Source organism: Colletotrichum fructicola (assembly GCF_000319635.2).
Source record: "Colletotrichum fructicola Nara gc5 chromosome Unknown KSG_Nara_v1_contig05, whole genome shotgun sequence".
Lineage (NCBI taxonomy): Eukaryota > Fungi > Ascomycota > Sordariomycetes > Glomerellales > Glomerellaceae > Colletotrichum > Colletotrichum fructicola.
In genome coordinates this window covers 1,510,137-1,529,807 of record NW_027094055.1, presented here as the reverse complement: position 1 = coordinate 1,529,807, position 19,671 = coordinate 1,510,137, and the positions used below count along the sequence as shown (strand labels likewise).

General features: G+C 52.6%; 6 protein-coding genes across 6 annotated transcripts; 1 reads left to right on the top strand and 5 right to left on the bottom strand.

Moving 5' to 3' along the window:
• Window positions 1–1,099: 1,099 nt before the first annotated feature.
• Window positions 1,100–2,764, bottom strand: CGGC5_v009105 (uncharacterized protein; the record flags this gene model as incomplete). The annotated part of the gene is made up of 1 exon (XM_032037516.1): window positions 1,100–2,764. The coding sequence occupies one exon, from the start codon at window positions 2,762–2,764 to the stop codon at window positions 1,100–1,102; it is 1,665 nt and encodes a 554-aa protein (XP_031883592.1).
• A 4,586-nt stretch (window positions 2,765–7,350) lies between these two features.
• CGGC5_v009104 (uncharacterized protein) lies at window positions 7,351–8,055 on the bottom strand (the record flags this gene model as incomplete). Its single annotated transcript, XM_032037517.1, has 1 exon — window positions 7,351–8,055. One exon carries the CDS (start codon window positions 8,053–8,055, stop codon window positions 7,351–7,353), a length of 705 nt encoding a protein of 234 aa, XP_031883597.1.
• A 556-nt stretch (window positions 8,056–8,611) lies between these two features.
• On the bottom strand, window positions 8,612–10,366 carry CGGC5_v009103 (uncharacterized protein; the record flags this gene model as incomplete). Its single annotated transcript, XM_032037518.1, has 1 exon — window positions 8,612–10,366. The coding sequence occupies one exon, from the start codon at window positions 10,364–10,366 to the stop codon at window positions 8,612–8,614; it is 1,755 nt and encodes a 584-aa protein (XP_031883598.1).
• A 1,592-nt stretch (window positions 10,367–11,958) lies between these two features.
• On the bottom strand, window positions 11,959–13,090 carry CGGC5_v009102 (putative J domain-containing protein; the record flags this gene model as incomplete). The annotated part of the gene is made up of 2 exons (XM_032037519.1): window positions 11,959–12,497; window positions 12,553–13,090. 2 exons carry the CDS (start codon window positions 13,088–13,090, stop codon window positions 11,959–11,961), a joined length of 1,077 nt encoding a protein of 358 aa, XP_031883595.1.
• A 781-nt stretch (window positions 13,091–13,871) lies between these two features.
• On the top strand, window positions 13,872–14,368 carry CGGC5_v009101 (uncharacterized protein; the record flags this gene model as incomplete). Its single annotated transcript, XM_032037520.1, has 2 exons — window positions 13,872–13,947; window positions 14,007–14,368. 2 exons carry the CDS (start codon window positions 13,872–13,874, stop codon window positions 14,366–14,368), a joined length of 438 nt encoding a protein of 145 aa, XP_031883596.1.
• Window positions 14,369–15,424: 1,056 nt separating this feature from the next.
• On the bottom strand, window positions 15,425–16,489 carry DSP1 (Tyrosine-protein phosphatase DSP1; the record flags this gene model as incomplete). Its single annotated transcript, XM_032037521.2, has 3 exons — window positions 15,425–15,721; window positions 15,776–15,968; window positions 16,029–16,489. 3 exons carry the CDS (start codon window positions 16,487–16,489, stop codon window positions 15,425–15,427), a joined length of 951 nt encoding a protein of 316 aa, XP_031883589.2.
• Between the last annotated feature and the right edge of the window lie 3,182 nt (window positions 16,490–19,671).

The following is a 19,671-nucleotide window of genomic DNA, read 5'->3' as shown; positions in this document are numbered from 1 at the left end:
CCCTCCGTGGCGCACCCCTCATGCTAGCCGGCGCACCCTTCGGTGGCTGGAGTGTGGCTAGGCATGTGTGAAGTCCGCTGCTGTACTGCTTTACTAGAGGCTGTCGTGTAAGCCTTGCTTACTCTGCCCTCTACCCTCCGGCCTGCCCTCCTTCTGGGTTTCGCTCTGCTAGCTTGCCCTAAGCCCTGCCCTCTATAAGTGAGGCCTTAAAAGCAGAAGGAAGGCCAGCCAGCAGAGGGTAATCTAGCAGGTGAGTAGCAGAAAGTAGGATAAAGACCGTGTTTTCACAGTAACACAGAACTATCGCGAGTTTCCTAAGCAGCCAATCGCCAGTGATTACCTCAGCGTCAAGCCACCGAAGGGTGCGCCGGCTAGCAGGAGGGGTGTGAAATAAGAGCCCCCTTGACAAATTGAAGCGCTCCTTGTTTCCCCTTCGCCCCCAGGCTAAGCCTTGAAGACCCTATCCGCGCGGCTATTATCCGTCACACAAGCGTCACCTAGGTCGTCGTTGAAAAGCTTGTTCCTCACTTGGCTATGCGGAGCAGGCCAACCCCTGTCAGTGAGACCCCAGGTTCCAGAACGTTGGACAGGTGTGTATGGTACGGGTGATGGATGAAACCCATCATCTGTTCAATGGTGTCTTCATCTTGAGAACCGTCTGAACGGCGCCCTCATCTGCGGTGGGATCATTGCAACGTAAGCTAGTACGCGATTCCGAGCGTCATTCGGAAACCGATTCGTGCTAAAACTTGACAGTAGATATCCTCTGCCGACCCAACCGAGTCCGATATTGATGCTTCGACGGATAAAGCGTTCAAGGCTTCCATGGTGACCAGGACAGGCCACCCACTTCACGGAGTTTAAAGTTTCCCGGCCCCCGCCTTGTGTCTTCTGAGAGCGTTGTAAGTGCGCCCACCGGCCTGCGCTTACATCGTTTGCAGGCGAGAATAATAAAGTCTGAAGTATTAACTCCAAAGTTTGAAGGGCACTAAGAGTAAGACAGCAAATGGAAGAGAGGAGCGTCGTAATCCACTGACTACTTTGGATCAATCAAGGAGAAGCATACGATTATTTCCAAAATCCTGCATCATTCAGCCCTTTATAAGTCTTCTCCACCATCCTTCGCCTTGCCCGAGTGATCGGAATGCCCAAGGCGATCGATGTAGCGATCTTTCATAGGCACACTCTCGTAAGCATCCGAACCCCCCGCTCTCTGATACCAGTAAGCCACCACCGCGTACAGACAGTCATTCCCAGGCCCCCAATTGTTCGGCTTGTACTTCTCGATGTACGCTTCAAAGCTCTTGTGAAACGGTACATCGTCGCATACGTGAAAGCGACAGACAGAGGTGTGACCATTGGCGTCCAGTTCCACGTAGGGCTGGCAAGCGTAGGCACTGTCGAAGGTTGGGAAGGGCGGTTCGGCCGCCCACGCATATCCAACGTAGTCCTCGGACCCTGTTCCGAAGGTCGACGGGAACTTTTCACCGTCAACGAAGAACTTCTCATCTCCTTCTCCCCACCACCAGTCAATTGACTTCTCGCCGCCGACGCCATACCACCAGTCTTTGGCCGGCACTTTTGGTTCTTGCCAGTGATTCCAGACATGCATCTGCACTCCACAGAAACGACCAGGGCCATCGTCCAAGATAAGGAGTGGCCAGTCTATGTCTCTCCCTTGGCTGATGGGTCGCTCTAGGAATGCGTCTCGGTGCCACTTGGCGTGGAACCGTAGCATGTCCTTTGCAGACTTTTCCAGCGGACGGTGGCAGATCGTTAAAAAGAGTTTTGCCTCTTTCTTCCCATCGTTTGTAATCTTGAGCAGAGCACGGTCGGAGAACGGCATGAACCAGTGACTGTAGAAGCCGCCACCGTCCGTTGACCCTTGGGTTAAAGAACGGTAGGTCTGAATACCAGGAACACTTCCGAAGAAGTCCCCGAGTGGTGCCCAGACGCTTGGGGTCTTGTCGTTGTCCCATATGATCTGGAAAACCAGCTCGCGTAAGATTTGAGCAGTTTCCTGGTGAGACTCTGGAAGATCCAACGGAACAACCCGCATTCCAGTAACAGCCCTGTTTCCAATGATCTCCCGGACGGCATGTGTCTTGCCAGGTGGGATGGTAACGGTGAGGGTCTCCAACGTGTCATCTTTGGATCGTGGGAGTGCGGACCATCCACGCTGGCCGAGTTCGCGATCAGCAGCGGCGAGCGCTAGACAAGCCTCTCGGTCAAAATTCCCATCAAGCCGTGGCACTTTCGTATCTTTAGGGAACTTGGTGTACGTGAAGTGATAGTATGCTCCCCAGCCGGGACCAAGACGAATCTTTGCATACTTGTTGTAGGGGATGGGGATGAAGCAATTGCGGCCTCGTGACAAGGTCGGTGCAATTGAGGGGAAGTTGAGCGGCATGCCTTGAAACCGATCAAAGAAATCTCGGAAAGGCATGTCAATCACCGGCTTCTCATTATCTCTGTCGTCGATGAAGACCTGGATGCGTCCCATGTCAGGCATCGCAGACCAAGTTCGCCAGATGACTCCTGGGCCTTCTTGCTCGAAAGCGACGACCCATTCTCCCTCCTCACGGATGATGCCTCGGCCATCGTCATTTGCATCCCAGTCGATGTAGGTGTCGGTATCCGGGTCGTACCGAGAGCGACGGTCATAGCTCGACATGCACCCACCGCGCTCCTCCGCCTCGGGCGGTTCCGCAAGACGCTCGAGGTCGTAGAGCCTTCGGACAATATCAGGATATGTCAGCTGCATTTTTCTGTTTTCTCGTCGGGTCCTCGAAATAGATGGACAACCTAGGATGAGGGGTCAAAACATGTTGCTCAGGTCGGCATTGATGCGGTTCCCGAGGTCTTATACAGTTGGGGTAAAACAACCCGCAACTGCACATGACTAGTTTTAAGGTTTGTAACAGACAGAGAACATCACCCCTGCCATAGCCAAAAGCGTGAATGGTGACATTACATCAGCCCATTCTTGGGTCATCCGTAGCTCGGTTACGTTGATGAACACAGGTGACAGGAGGGTCAAGCGTGGGAAAGCCGAGCAGCCATATGACATTGCATTTAGGTATGTGTATGATTGGCATCTCAGGCTTGGGATAAAGCCACCCCCTTATTTTTAGTGATGTCAAGACATCACACAAGTGCCATCTGATCCCCAACTAGCAACCCTACGTACTCGTTATCTCAGCCATTATCTATGGACTTCTAAGCCAGCAACGCTTTCAACAAGTTCCAAGCCAAGCTTCTTCTCACGATCAGTGAATGCAAGTAATTAAGAGATCGCTTAATTCTCCTATGTCTCAGTGGCTATACTTCCTGTGCACTTAGTAACTTTGATGAGGATAATTGTAATAGACGACGACGATAGACGACGACGATAGACGACGACGATAGACGACAATAACAGTAACGACAACAACAGTAACGACAATAGTAACAAAAATAGTAATATTAGTAGCGACGATAGTAAGGTATAGCCACAGGAAAAGTAGTCACTCTAGCACAGGAAAATAAGGCCGTCCAGTAATTAATGCAGGTAATCCTCGGCAACGACCTACGAAAGCAAATTTACGATATGGCCAGTTGATTCATAACAACATTGTCTGAAGGGTGTTTTCCATGTTCATTTCTGTGTATGTGTATCTGAAGCCCGCATGGACAAGTAATACGTCAGAGTCTATGATGTTAAACACAAAGGTGTTGTACGAGAACTTGCGGTTCCAGACACACGGCCTTCGCAATTAGAATCTTTCAGTCACGGACCAATGGTAGTTTAACAATAGTATTGTGGTTTAATCCATGGCTTATTGTGTAGCGGACAAAGGCAAATAACAGCATGAGTCCGTTGTTTCAATGGCTCAGTCTGGACACAACCTGCAGCCAAGACGCCTCATTATCTTCGTATCACAAATGCATTCATGAATGAAACCCTCAAGGCCTTCTCTATTCTACCTTCCTACCATATAAACACGTCCTGAATGTTGTTGGGTTTCTTGGCAGCCACAGACCCACATCATCCCACTTACCAAAACATCAACCCGAAGCAACAACCAAGCATCATCTCAACCAGCCTCGATTAACAGCGAAATGTTATCACAGACTTTGTCACCAACTTCTCCGATCGCAAAGCTCGAGGCCCCACCTTTTGAACTTCTGCTTCAAATTGCAGAATACCTCGCACGCCATGACCCTCCCTTACAAGAAAAGTGTCTGGTTGGACAATACCTTGCCAAGGGGGATGACGAAGAACGAAGTGAATGGACCGGAAAAGTTTGGGAATTGACACCGTCTCTGGACACCAGATATCCTGGTGAGTTGTTGGTGTCTTCGTTCCAAGTCTCGGATCTACTCAACTTGGGGAGGTGCCACTCACGGCTGCAGGCAGTTTGCGCGGAATTCGTCTATCGTCAGCCGAATTTGGTTGGCAACAGAAAGGAAGGTCTCCCAAGATTCCTTCACACCATCACATGCAGAAGACCCGAACTCCAAAGCTCAGTCACCGATTTGGCTGTGTCGTGGTTGAGATCCGGGAACTCTGGCCCTGGATACAGAGGCGCGGACATGATCAAGAAGTATTTGCGACCAAACTTGATCAATCTCACCAACTTGAGGGCCCTAGACATTGAGAACCACCCATCCGACGGGACAGTATATCTTTCTCAATGGTGTGCTCTACTTCCGCACTTTCCTGCCTTACGTAGACTGTCCATGAGAGGCTTTCGCAAACAGCTATCAAAGCTCTTGCCTCGGCTGCCGCAGGTTGATGAGGCATGGTTCTATAATTGCACGGTTTCAACCAAACCGGAATGCCGGCGAGTTATCGCCTGCCTTCCAAGCATTCTTACGCTAGTCAACTTTCGCAGCCTTCGACATCTTCCTGAAAACGCCCTCGACGAGCTTTCGAATAAGCTGGAGACCTGTGCTTGGCTTGTGCCGTCGAAGAATATGGCTGATTGCAACAAAGGTCTGCGCCGATTCACAAAACTGAAACATCTGAAGATCATGGACTTGGAGGCCTTTCTCCAAGGCAATTTCTTCAATTTCTCAGATACTCTGGAGACATTGGAGCTAGTGCGCGGTCCCGCCTCAATGTGGCATCACGGTCCGTTGGATCAAGGTTCCTACACCAGATTGCGGTCCCTTCTTGTGCAGCTTGCAACCCAGTGCGCGCAGATATACAAAACGATGAGGATTGTTGATTTGAGACGCATTTATGCTGACCTTCTTGGTAGCCATCCGAGCATCCGCCGCGCGATGCAACTCTTCAGGTACTTCATCGAAGATAACTTCCTCGAGAACGGCAGTCAACTTCTTCTTCGCGGCGAAGATAAACCAACGCTGGGTAGCAGCTTCCGCTATAGGCTGCCTGTTCCCTCTTCCTCATTAACTGTTTAACATGAGTGAGTGATGAAAACGGTGTTGAAGTTTCCTATCTCATCGCACTAGATAGGCGAAATAGTGTAAATTGGCTCTTTTGATGCTCAACATTTTTGCCATCACTTCTGCCAATGCCTCCAAAGAAGCTTCTGCATCTTCTACATGTGCTGCACTGGATTGGATTCATCGTAAGTTGGTGAGAGTGAGGTCGTTGGCAGGAATTCCAGTAGACCTTCGACACCTGATCCTACCCAATGAATCTTTCACCAAAGTGTTTCTGTGCATAACATCGTACACGCCATTTTCTGATCCCATGATACTATGTGTCTTCATTGTCATGTTCCTCAAAAATTGAATTTTTAGGGTAGATCCTTTTGCCAGTTGATGTAGCTTCTGTCTCAAGCGAAGCCGCTGCATTCCACTTACTTCACGACGTGATCGGCAATACCGATTCTTGATCTTGCTGTTCTCCGGTACCTGAAAGCTATAATACGGCTTGCATTCATCATTAAAGCGGCATTTATTTCGTGAAAAACTGACAACCATCAGTCACGGCATCAGGAACCTGAGTGACAAGAAGGGACACGTTGCATTAGTTTGATAGATGACCTGATTATACGGACTTCTGTTGAAGTCAGGTAGCATCTATGCATGTTATCCCTTGTTCCGTCGTCTTCATTGTCCCTGTTGCTGTCCACGCTGTCGTGCTCTTGGTCGTCACAGTCTCCATCAACTGCCACTTGAAACTAGTGAGATATTCATCCACTTTGAGCTCAAGCTTCCTCTCTCAGCTGACAACCCGATTGGCCTTGATCTGTACCTCGCGGCCGGTTTGTATGTCCAAGTCCGATCTCGCCTTTTTAGAAGTGACCCCAGTCATACCTGCAATGTCACCTGCATTGCAGGGATCATATTTTGCTCCGATCTCAGACATAATACAGATCATAAAAGGGAACGTCATAACTGTGATACCACTCCTCCTGCGTCAAGGCACGATCCCTCGTCCACTGCTTTCTTTCTTTCTCATTTCCCTCATAGGGCCAACATACTCTGCCACGTAGCCTGTCCTTGTTTTTTAAAGGAGTTCTGCTCGGGACAACCAGGTCTATATGAAGTATGGTTGGACTCAGGTGGATCCCCAAATTTCTTGTGGTTTCCGTCCATTTTGTGTTCGTTTCCTTGTCCATTCGAAACTCCCAGGATGATTCAATTGTCATCTTTGCAGTATTTCCTCTCCTTTCATATCGGAAGAAAAATTGGTGTTTATTCTCCTCGCAGTGCCACAACTCCATGAGCTCCAGCTTGGGCATCCTGCTTGCCGCTCGTGCAGCAAGATGCAGCAGTTTGTTGGCGCGTGTATACTTCACTGAAGCTCCAAGCCTGGTCGATGTAAGAGCTAAATATCTCAGCTCTGGCCAAGGCTGAGGGCCTGCCGACAAAAAGAGATCCAGAGCATCAAATACACACGTTGCGTAGAGCGTTTCAAGCTGACGACTTGCCTTGGCCGCGGCCGTTGCTATGTCAAATATGTCTGGCGCATCGGCTCCGGTGTGCATCCAAGGATGGCTCTCTTCCCAAAGAGATACCCTTTTAACTTCCTTTGGCATCTCGGTTAGAAGCGTCCAATACGCCAGACCAAGCAACTCATCATGTCGCTGGTCCATCCCACACCAAGGCTTGTAAACAAGCTCCTCGAGATTTGGTAACATTCCAATTATATATTCGAGAGCTTGTGGAGATGGGGTTCTGTGGTGTTGCAGGCTGATGGCAAACCGCGAGACAGCCGGGATCTTTGCGCTGCTTAGAAACTGCAGGTCGTCATTGTCGGGAAGAACGAAGTCGAGGAGATTTCCAAACATCCGTTGCGTATGCTCACGACCATGATCCAGGCTGCGCCTGTCTAGAGACTGCAGCCTCTGCGGGTCGTCTTTGTCGGAAAGACCAAAGTCGAGGAGATTTCTAACCGTCGTACGCATCTGCACACGGCCATGGTTCTGTTGGCTGATCTGTTCGACCCGCTCTCTTCTTCGCGGTGTCGGTACCATTCAAATCGTGCAAATTATTCACGTCCAAATTCTTGAGTCTGAAATTTGGCCAGGCATGCAGGGTATCGCTTGGGGAACTTGCGCTCAACTCAAGCGATAGACCGCCACATCCCTGCCATCCCGAGAGGGTCTTGAAGAGGCTCAGCAAATTCCTGCTAAATGCCTGGTTGTTGAGATGAATTGTCGTCTCGTCTTCTGCCACGCCGTAGTCCTCGGGCACGTACTTTTCTAACTCCACGTGGAGATGGATCTTTTTGACGAGTCCACATCGGTGGCCGTGCATAATGTTACAGAAGTAGGCCACTTCCTCTTCTCGAAGAAGATTGAACGAGTCGTAGAGGAAGCCTTCGAAAAATACCTGCCATTCTTTGCAGACCATGGAAAGCTCGGGGAACCTTCTTCTCTTCGCATCGGTTCCGGCAGCCTCGTCTAGAACCGCCAGACGGAGTTCTGTTGGCAGTTCACTCCATCCTGTGAATTTGGTTGTGCTGGTTCTGTGTGTCTGGCACTCTGTAGTCTTATTCGCATGCCCTGTCTCTTTAGAGACGCCGGCTGCATTTCTAGTAGTGGATTCGAGAACTTTTCCGGTAGTTTCCGATGATTCGCTGCGGACGTTCATTTTTGGTGCTTCCAAAATAAGGAAAGTTGATGATGTTCTGTGTGTAGTGTGATGGTCCTTGGTGTATCAAGCAGAAAGGCTTTGCAGATGTTAAATGAGAGTCAACTTTGTGGCTACTATCAAATCTATAGGTCATGTTCTCCAAAACGTCTCACAAGGTCAGTCCTTTTAACGTTTACAAACATGAGGGGCAGGAAGCTTCATGAAACTAGACCTTTATGGTCTCGGGACAGTTAGGTTACCACCAGTCACTTGTGAACTTATCAGGATGGGTCACTCTACGGTATACCTTGAGAGTGGTGCGAAGGACACGGAAGCGTCATCATGTACAGACTCACGGGCATGGCGGTACTGGATGAAGCTTTGCTGTATTAGGATAGCCCTGTTACAATTTTTGAGAAGCATCGTCCGGCTGATTGCAATTCTTTTCTTTGAGTAACTCAATACCTATTAAACAATGATAGCTGTTGAAGATCTTGAATGCAAATAGTAGAAATTGAACTAAACTACACCCTTACACGGGCTTGAGAGGATGTCTTTTCTTCGCGCGTCCACTCTAGATGCGAATTTCCCCACATGACGTGGTATGCTCACAGTCACAATCACAATCATCCTCGCTGACCTCGAAATCTGAGCCCCTGTCGGAGCTGAGGTCATCAAATTCTGACATGCATTCCTCATCCGTTAGGAAAGAGTCGTTACCTATGTCCTCGGGCTCCTCTCTCATCGTGCTGGAGGTTGATAAGAGTTCATGATCAGATAAAGTCTCGTCCTGTTGAAGCTCCTCTTTAGGTTCCCGTTCAGGTTCCTGTCGAGGCCCCTGTTGAGTTTCATTCTGAGATTCCTGTTGAAATTCCTGTTGATGTTTCTGTTCAGGTTCCAACTCAGGTTCCTGTTCAGGCTCCGGTTCAAGATCCTGTCGGGGATACTCAGGAAGAATACAAGTGACCCCAATTTCTTCAAACCGCCTTTCAGCAGCGTCAAACACGGGTTGCGCCTCACATTTGTACGTCCCCGGTGACGGCATGTACTCGATAGAACTGACATCCACCACCCGAACGCTCGTGTAGTCCAGTTCACAGCTCTCTGCCAACCTCCGAAGCATGCGTTTCCAATCACCCAAATTTTGTTGCGGCTCGTCCGCTTCTTCATCCCATATCCCTTCTGCGGGATACACGTATTCCACAGTTTCCAGAGTAGAAAAAAGGTTGGATAGCTCCGAGCAAGCAATCTCCCCTGCGATTAGACTGTTGTACGCATTTGACTTGAGGTGTTTTAGGTTCTTCAGACGGCGAAGGGCGTTCTGGCAGATGAGCTCGCGGCCAGTACCTGTCCACACGAGCGTGTGGAGAGTGTCTGCAAAGGGCTCGAAGACGTCTTCCGGGATATGGCCCCAGACATTCTTGCTGTTCATGATGAAGAGGGTATGCAGAGAGGGGAATTTCTGGAACACTCTCCTGATTGAATTGCCATTGTTGGCGGAGTGTCCCAGCACCGAGCATTCGTTGAAATGAGCCTCCTTGACCTGCGGTAGGTAAGGAAGCTCGCATTCCATGTACTGAAAGCCTCTGAGAAACAGGTGGGTCAGCGCCGGTAGCTTTGGCAGCAGTTGATACCATTCCCAGCGTTGGCTTGAGTCGTGGCAGATGTCAATTTCGAGACGGCGTAAGTTTCTCAAGCCCCGGAGGTCATCATAGAGCATATTCCTAATTCCCCATTTCCACCCAAAGGTGTCATGGATTTGCTTTCCTTCTGGACGGCAGGTGTATCTTGCAGCAAGCCTTTTGACCAGCGGCTGCAGGACCTCTCCATTCCGGGCAAGGGTGTCCAAGGCGTTCCATATTCTTTCGTATGGAGCGTCTAGAAGAACCACGTTGCGGTAGATTTCCCTATCGCAGATCTCTGACACTCTGGGGTTCGTCCTCGCAAAGTTGAGCAGGTCGTTGTCAACGTTGAAGGAGAGCCATTTTGGAACAACATGGGCCGCGCAGAATGTCTCCAAGGGGTTGGAAAAGCCGACGAATCGAGCAACTGACCAGTATGTTTCTGTTTTATCTCCGCCTTTTCGTAGCGCGTATCGAGCTTTGATGTCGGAGGTTAGGTCGGGAAAGGTGATCCATTTTGGAATGAGGTAGCTAACGATCAACGCCAGTATCTCGGTTGGGAGCGTGGTCAAGGTCGATTTGATTTTCTCTGAGACAGCTCTTGTAAGCGTAGAATCGCATGACAAGGAGATTATTTTTGGGTTAAATTCCAATCCTGGAGTTTGTCGCGGGTTTGTCGGGCTTTCGGCGCAGTTAGGGCAACACATGGCTGCTTCTTTTGGACGTCTTAGTTGGTCTTTGAAATGAATGGAGAATTTTCTCTACGAGTTTCGGAGATGTGAAAGGAGAAACCATCACGGCATGGCTGCTAAGTTTGCTTCGATCTATATACGTAGCGGCGGGGTTCATACCCTAACACCTGGATTGTTGGTAAGAATGGCCCCGGAACTCAGTGTGCAAGGGTTCCTTAGTTGAGCAACAGATGATCATTCACTATCCAAACGCTCAATTTTGTAACTATTCTATTCTAGAAAGTATGGAATGGTTCAAGTAGAGGGGGTTTACAAATAGACTGAGGTTGTATTACACGCGTGTTGTATGATAAGCTTGTTCACTTGAACACGTAGCAGGCAAGAGGCGAAGTTGTTTCCAGAAGAGTCCTACTGCTTTTTAACACAAAAGGTCTGAAATGCCAGCGATGAAATGATCATTACCCGGACGGTTGGTTGACGCGTGACCATTGAAAAGTTTATGAGAGTCTGATAGAATGTGCGGAGGAATGGAAAGAACATGAAAGAGATTTTCAAGTGAGACGCCATTTCCGGCTCGAGTTTCTCGAGACCATTAAAATGACCTTGAGGCAACTTTTGTTATGAGGAGTTCAGGCTATGACTGAGTGTGGCGCTTCGGTCCAGCAAGTGAGTGTGGCGGTTCAGAACCACTCCAGGTACATCAACAATAAACATCAAGCATCCAACGTGTCGGTAATTAGCAGCTATCTTCAAACTCCTGACACAACCTCAACGACACCAGCCTGGTGACAAGCAGGGTATGTGCGGTGCCACGCCGGCCGGCCACGTGCCGCGCAACCGACGCCATTACTGTCCCGCTGGTCCATTCGGCCAGGGCGAGCGTTCGACTTTGCATTATCCTGAGGGGTTGTTTGCTAGCAGGATCGTCCAGGACTTTTATACTATTTTCCTTAAATAGTAGAGAGTGTGAATCGAAGTGCCCGGATAAATGTTTCACAAATTATGCCCGTGTTGGTGAATTTGTCGTAGTCGTTCATGGGGTTTCGAAGGAGCAGTCCAACGGTCATACATCAAACCTCAAATCGGACAGGACGGGTTCTGGAGGACGTACCTGCATGTACGTCACACGCCGCACGTCTACCAATTCAGGGGGGTTCTCGGGAGCGAACCTCGCGGAGGTTGTTAATTGCAAGCAAGGCAATATCCTCGACCAACAGAACATTGCATAAGGGCTGCGCCGTAACTATCAGCTCAAATACGAAGACATATCGTACATTATCACACATAAAACGGCCTCAAATGTCTACTCCTCACCTCATATTATTCCCCCTCCACCTTCTACTCTATCATAACAGCAGACGGGGGCTTACTGGTCCTCGGGAGGAGGAGTGGAAAGATAAAAGCTGTTATAATAATAAAACAAGAAAAAAAAGGAAATACTTCCTCGTCAATAATGCCCGTCGCATCCAACGTAAAATGCTATTGAACCCCCTCGCCCCGAGAACGCCAATGGAAAAGGAACAACCCCCCCCCCCCAACCCAGAGCGGCAACATTTCATTTCACAGTTCTAGTAGTCTCTCATCCTCATCCTCATCCCCGGATCCAATCAACCCCTTCCGACGCCGTACTTGTCCAGCCTCTTACACGACGGCATCTCGTACTCGTCCGCCTTGCGCATCTTGTCCGGGTCCTGGAAGAACCACCCGCTCGCGGCGTCGTACATGCGCCGCTTCGCCATCATCTCGTTCTCGCACTCGTACCGCAGCGTGCGCACCAGGGAAATCTCCGCCGTGCGGTCCAGCTTCTCCAGCTTGCCCTTGGTGTACGACTCCACCTCGGCCGGGTTGACAAAGTAGCTCGCGCCCAGGTTCGGCGTCTTGCGCTGCAGCGTGTACGCGCCCTTGGGGTTGTCGTACACGATGTTGGGCGTCGACGGCGTCGAGCCCCCACTGAAGAGCGACGAGATGAGCGGGAACACGAAGAGCAGCAGGATCGGCAGCAGGCCCATGAGCGTCGACATGCCGCCGCCCTCCTGCTCCGTCGCCTCGCGCGGTCTCCTCCGCGGCCGCGCGCCGCCGAACTGGTGCACCCGGAACCCTGGCCCGCCGCCAAAGTTGAAGACGAACTGCGGCCCCGTGTCGAAACCTGCGTTTTGTCAATTAGCCATTGTCTCTGCAACCCGCACACTGAGAACTCTCACCTCCACCAAACGGCCCGCCTCCAAACCCACCCCCAAAGAACCGCTGGAACATCTCCTCAGGCGTCATCTCCTCCATCCCGCCGCCGAACCCACCACCACCTCCTCCGCCTCCCCCGCCGCCCCTCTGCCGCTGCGCGAACCCGCTAAACGGGTTCTGCGCCTGCGCCTGCCCGAAGCGCGAGTCCGGATCGGTCCCGAAGCGGTCGAACTTCTCCCTCTTCTCCTTGTCGCCCAGCACGCTGAAGGCGCGGCTGACCATCTTGAAGGCCTCGTCGGCGTGCTCGTGGCCGTTCTTGTCCGGGTGCGTGAGCAGGCTCTGCTTGCGGTACGCCTTCTTGATCTCGCCGTCAGAGCACGTCGTCTTGACGTCCTCGAGCCCGAGGATGTCGTAGAAGGCCGTCGGCGAGCACTTGCGGATCCGCAGCACCGCCGCCTTCTGCTCCACCGTGTAGCTGCGGCCCTGGTTGCCCTGGTTGTGCTCGCGGTTGCGGGCGGCGTTGCCGCCCGTGTCGGCCCCCGAGGCTGTTGCGCTCGGCATCGTGGCCGTGGGTGTTGTTGTTTTGTTTTTGCGGGTGGTGGTGGTGCTGTTGCTGGGTCGATGCTTTCACCGATTATTCAGGTCCGATTGCGAGTGCACGAAAACAAACAGCGTCGTCGAGGTACTTCCGTGCGATCGTCGCGAGGGTTGTATGTGACGTCGTCGAGGGGGGGTGCTGCGCGCGCAGTGTCGTCGGCTGATGCGATGATGATTGGTGGTTTTTGCGGCCTATCTGGCAAGATGGGCGATTTTGGCGTTGGACAAGGCTGCGTGGGAGCTCCGGAACGATTCCCCGCAACAGCTACGACCAGGTTTCCGAAGAAGAGGATGCACGCAAAAGCCCGCGTGATCGATGCTTTCGTGTTGTAAATTAGGAGCGGCTTCCTAGGGAAGAGATATCTAGGATTTCGTCGAGGAGGATTGTGTCGACCGATGTCTCGCGGGAGCCAAAAAAAAAACGTGGACCGTCCTACAGGAGAAAGGAACAAGACACTCTGCAGCAACAGGCCCCCAGTCGCAGTCCAGGCCACTCGCAACGTCGAAGTTGAAAGAAACCACGGCCCAGCTGATTGGGTGCGGCTCAAGCTTAGTCAACCGTGCGCAGGGACCATCTCTTATCGATAATCCACGTCACTTTTTTTGGGTGTGGGGAGCAATTGGTAGCTCTACGAATTGGTTGGGGTCTAGCATCACCACCACCATCATCATCATCGACACTCACTTTCTTCACCTCCAATTGCCTCGTCGGAACCGAGCCCAGTCCTCCGCAGAAACCACCACAATGGCCTCCGACAGCAGCACACCAGCAGCCGAACAGGCCAAGAACACCCTCCTGCAAAACGTCCACGAGTACGGCAGTACGCAGCCACCCCTCCCCTCCTCCCGCACCACTTTTCAACTAACACCAACACCACAGCAAACCCCCTCCCGCCCGCAATCCACGCCATCCTCATCGCCGCGCTGCACGGCCGCCCCCTCAAGCTGCTCCCCTTCTCCTTCGCGCCCGCCCTGCTCTTCAGCAGCTACGTCAACCTCGCCGGCTTCCCCACCGACAGCGCCGGCTTCACCTGCGCCCTCTCCGGCCTCTACGCGCTCCTCGCCCTGCGCCGCCGCCAGCCGCTGCGCGCAAAGTTCACTGCCCGCGGCGCCGTGCGCGGCGTCGCCATCGGCATGGGCTTCGCGAACTCGGCCGCTGGCGCGTGGGTCTACGCCAGCGGGGACCGGAAGAAGGACGAGGCCGAGAGGAAGGCGAGGAACCGCTGGGGCGGAGACTCATGAGGGGAAGCTGTAGTTGATGAAGACGAAGAGAGCCCGAAAGAAAAGCATGGACGAGCAAGAGCTGGGCGCGGCCTTGTAGACGATGCTTGGCCTGCTTGGGATTCCGTTTCTCCTTGGGTTTGTGCCTGGTCTTGGCCGCGCCTCGAACTGACACGACCCAAGATGCCAAGCCCAGGATGAGCGGGTTTAGCGGCAGTAGGGAGATGATGTACGACTACAGACGATGTCTATCAGACAATGGGAGACGTCGAGTCATGAGACGAAACGTCGACATGCGAAACGGCGTCTGGGGGAGGGAGGGATCGACGTGGGAAATGCTCCGGCAAGCTCCAAACCACGGGGCCTGGGGACCGGACATAGCATAAAGAGCCTCCTTTGCAAGAGTGCATTTGTATACGCATAATCTCTAAAACACCAATGTAATAAGACACGCCAATCATCACATGAAGCCAATGATATCTGAGGAGAAGAGTCTTTTGCTCTTGCTAATCGGCTGCCCACCACCCTACTGTAGCTATTGTACAACGCAGGAGAAAGGAAATATCTGTCCTTGACTGAATGCCAGTTCTGGTGAAGCCTCCCCGTCCTTCCACGAGTGTCAAAAGTGTAACGCCAAAAGGAGACATCTCAGCTCTTGATGAGTCCCCATATTCTGTCTATCCACACAAAGGAAAAGAAAATGCAGCCGCCATTCCCAGGCCCGGGCAGCCTATAGCTGTACCTCGAGGCAGATATGAACGTCCAAAACTTTTTTGTCTTTTTCGGATTCCCTGATATCTTTTTGGTCCCAATTTTCCCCGGTTACGTCGACCACTTTTTCTGTCGATCAATTCTGTGTCTCGGCAGTTTCTTGGACTGCATAACTCTCCTTTCTTCCACTCGCCTATGCTTTCTCTCTTGTCTTTGTTGTTGCAAAAGGGGTATTGTTGCCCAGCTATGAGGCCCCGAGTTTCTCCCGAAGATACTGGCCGCGCTCCACCGAATCCAGACTTCGGCAAACATCCGCCCAACGCCAAGAACTATGCAAGGGCCCGAGAGGTGCGACAAGGCGTCTTGTCACCTCACGTCTTTGACACGCCTAGCCGTGTTTGTCATTCTATGTCCAGACAGCAGCCAGACAAAGACAACAAAGACGCTGAAGAGGGTGACCCGCGCGAAATGGCGTATGCGAAACCTCATGTTTGCCTCGTGGACGAACAAATTGGAGAGGTCTGATAGGTCAAAGTCTGTAAGGTACTTGATGTCGTTCTCTCTGACCTTGGGTTCGGCGTATGTTCGATACTCATCCACAATGTTGGTCAGCTCCCAGCCGGTCACCTTGCGGACCACGCCAACCACACAACCAGTGCGGTGCTGCAACCTTGTTAGTGCCTGTGTTCAAAAGGTAGTGAGGCGTGGAAAAATCACCTTGCCGTGGTTGCAGTGAATGAGAACCGGGTGGTTCTCGCGGTTGAGCACCAATCTTAGAATGGCCTTCATTGTGCGAAGGGGAATAGCCTCCTTCTTTGTGCCCTTCATGTTGATGACATGGTGTCGGATGCCATTGCTGGACATGAAATTTGTGTAAGGCTCATCTACATCGTCCTTCTGAACCAGGGTGCTGTTCCAGTGTCAGCCAGGTCCGGGGAGCCATCAGGATTTTCAATGGGATTCAACTTACACAATCGACTTCAGTCCGAGGTTGCGGATGAAGCCAAAGTCCTCGGGCTTAGGGTAACTACTCCGGTAAACTCCCGGGACAACCACTCCAAAATTGATGGGTCGGCCGTCGATGGGCAGGACTCGCTCGATGCCCGGAGATATCGGGGCCACTAGGGGCGCTTGGAGCTGGTCCGCGACCTTGAGCAGTCCGTCGTCTCGCCGCACGGCACCCTTCTCGCCGCCACTCGCGGCCTTCAACAATTCTTCTTCCACTGACAGAATGACTTGCTTCTGCACGTACACGTCCATCGTGGCGTCGAGGGTTGCGACGGATTCGCGCGAAGCTTGTCGCGATGGTCCCTTTGCTTGGTAATTTTCGGCAAGCTCGAGGGGGATCAGGTCGTCTTGCTTGGAATTGCGTCGCGCGGGCCTGTAGGTTGGGTCTTCTTCTGGGTGGCCGCCTGCGTCCTCGAGATACATTCTTGTGCTTCGTTTCGAGACCATTTCACCAGCCATATGTGACTGTGGGGTGACTGATGCGTCGTAGGGGGGTTCGTGGTTTGGAGACTTGCTCGCGTGACTTGTTAAGGATCGCGGGGATAGGTATGGCGGGGGTCGATTTGTCGATTTGATTTCAGGTTCGGAGTAGGGTAGAATAGGGTAGGTGGTCGTGTGAGCAGATTGGTAGAGCGGTTGGTTTGGTGGAGGATTGCAGTTGCGAATGTTAAAAGGCGTGTGTAATTGATAGGTCGCCGTTTCCTCTCGGGGGGAAAGACAGACAAGAGGCGTGTTGAAGATATTCCCCTTTGCGTAGGCTTAAAGGATACAGGCGAAGACCTGACGGGCGGCAAGTTGGAGGTCCATCTTGTCGAGAGCAGAGGGTGTAGTTGGGTGTGGTCTTTTTGGTGTCGCAAGGCACGCGGGCGAGAGTGGTGTTGGTCTTGTGTTTTTCGCAGGGCCCCTCGGTGACGGACTGGGTTGACGAGCGGGGATGTGTTGTTATTTCTGCTCTCTCTCGGTACTGGTTCAGGGAGGCAGAGAGGTAAGGTAGGTTTTTGGGGAAAATGAGAAAAGTGAACCCTGGAGGGGAAAGCGCGGGAGGAGCGGGTTAGTAAATGAGCATCGTAATGGAGTGAGGAGCGTGGATGGTGAGGCGGGACGTGGGCGGAGGAGGCACAAGACACCGCCGTGGAAGTATTTCTTCGCGGGAGACGTGGTGAAGAAGTACAAAGGTACCTGGCGTACCTACCACCTACCCGGGGGACTCTGTCTGGCTGCTGTCTGGCTGCACCCTGTGGCCGTACCTTGTGCTTGGTGCGTGGTGCTTGGCGAAGAGGAAGTGAATTGGGGAGATCAGCCTGGGGGCGTCTCAGGTTCAAGGCCCAGGTATTGGCTGAATTCTGGTACGGTAGGTACGAGAAAAGACGGGCTTGGCTGCGACCTAGCTGGTGGGAGAGGGGAGCGGAGAGGGCAGCCAGGGCAAGACCAAGAGGACTCAGGAGGAGTGCAGACTGCAGAGGAGAGGAATGCTGAACTCCGTCACTCTCACACACACTGGCTGGGGAGGATGGGACGGGGGAGGAAGGGGTGGGGTGGTGGCATCACAAATTTGGGGAATGCCACACTGAGGGTGCTGGAGAACCTGGGCAGCCAAGGCAGTCCAGCGGAAGGCACCTGGAGACCGGAGACCTGCTCCGAGGAGACTTCCCTGAGACCTCAATGCCTGTGGATGACTGATGAAAGAGAGGTCCATGGGTGGAAGCGAATAAAGCCCCGGGCGGCCACTGGCGGACTCCTCTGGGGCCTGGCCTGCGGGCTGGACTGGACCGCTGCAGGGCCGACTGCAGGACCGCTGCTGGACAGTGGGCTTAGGTCGTCCCAGGGCTGTCGAGGCCAGCCCCAATGCGGTTACGAGGCGACGCGGGACATGACGACCCCAGGTACTTTTTTGCGCGAGGCCACATACCAAAGCTACCTTAATGCTGCTGAGGGCCATCATCACCGACAGTCGACCTGAGAGTGACCTGCTGTGGGGGTGACGCCGACGGCCAATGGTCTCCGTCGGTACGTACCTCTCGCCAGCCGCAGGGTGCGCCCACTAAACCACAAACAAACAAGGTGCGACTTTTGGGGGCAACACCCACCCAGCGAAATGCGCCTTCCTCACCAACTCACTTTGTGTGTCGATTGTGCCGCTGCACTTTGTATGAAGAAGTACCTCTCTTCATTGAGGCATATGTAAGCTTCGGTGCCGCCAAGGGAACGAGGCAGAATAACCTGGAAAGGAAGAGGGAAGCGAAGCGTGGAAACGATACCTACTGCGGTACGTATCGCCTTGATTGATGCCCTTGCCAGACGTGTTATTCTTAGCATCCAATTCTGACGGATCTCCTGCTGTGTATCCGTATCCCAGACTCGACGCAATGCTTTCTGTACAATGCATCCGTACGCAGTAATGTGCTCTGCCTTGGGAATATTCCAGGTCCCCAACTTGCATCACCCTGGGACCGTTTCCATCCGCTGGCCGCGCAACCGCCCAGAATGTCCCGTCAACGTCTGCCACGACGGCATGGTGGATAATGGATTTCCGGTCCTTGCATTATGGCGCGTCTGTTTTCCCCAGTAACAGGACCCTTCTGAATGGGAAAGAGAGTGCAAAACCAGGCAAAAAGGGTTGACGATCGTAGTGTGACGCAGCCACAGATCGGCAGGTGATTTTCACCGCATTTCTGCCCATTTGCAGCCACCAAAAGAAACAACACAGTCAACCACTCAGCCACACGAGGAACGCGGCGACTACCGATCGTCTCGGCCTGCCTGCCCGCGCAGATGTACGTTTGTGTGGTGTGGACAGACCTCTTCGGACGGCTCAAAAGTCTGGTGATCCCAAACCCTTTTTGCTTCCATCCCGTCCCTCCGCGGGCGGCGGTTTCTGCTGTCGCTGGCAAGCAAGGTAGTAGTAGTAGTAGCATGTACCTACCAACCTTCACTACCATTTTTGATGCGCGTCCCGGTCAATTAAGCTACTACTACGCGCACCGCGTATAAACGATCAACGAAATACGCTTCCCACCAGAGTCTCATGCCAGACACCCGACTGGCCGCTCTGTAACAGCGCCGTCGACCGCACTACTGTGTGTTGTTAAACGACTGGACCAGCAAAGTCTACAGGGATTCTCCAATAACGCCGATCGCCGTCCGCGTGAGCACTTGCTTCCCCTGTATTCTGGAGAACGAGGGACTTGCTCAATGTTCGAGTTCATGCCTGAGCTTGACAGCTGGAGCTCCTGCAAGAGAAAAGGGTTGTGTTCAGAACCAGGCGCCGCCGTCTTCCGGCCAATGCGCCAGTGACACCCAGCCACCTCGACAGCCTCGTTTCGATCCCCAGAGACACTTTGGCGTAGCCGTACTTGTGTCTCTGATCGCCGCCAGTCAAGCCTCAAAACGACCGTGGCGTCACCTACCCGCACAGGGGAAGGGAACGGAAGAGTCATCTCGACTCTGTGCGAAACGCCCGGTACATTCCTCGTCCAGTCTCGCGCTCGCATCTGGCCTGGCCGTCGTCACTACAGCCGGGACAAGACGCACCTCTTGAACATCTTCCGACACATGGGCTTTTTTCTCTCTCATTCCGGAAGAAGCCCTACAGCCCTCTAGGTATC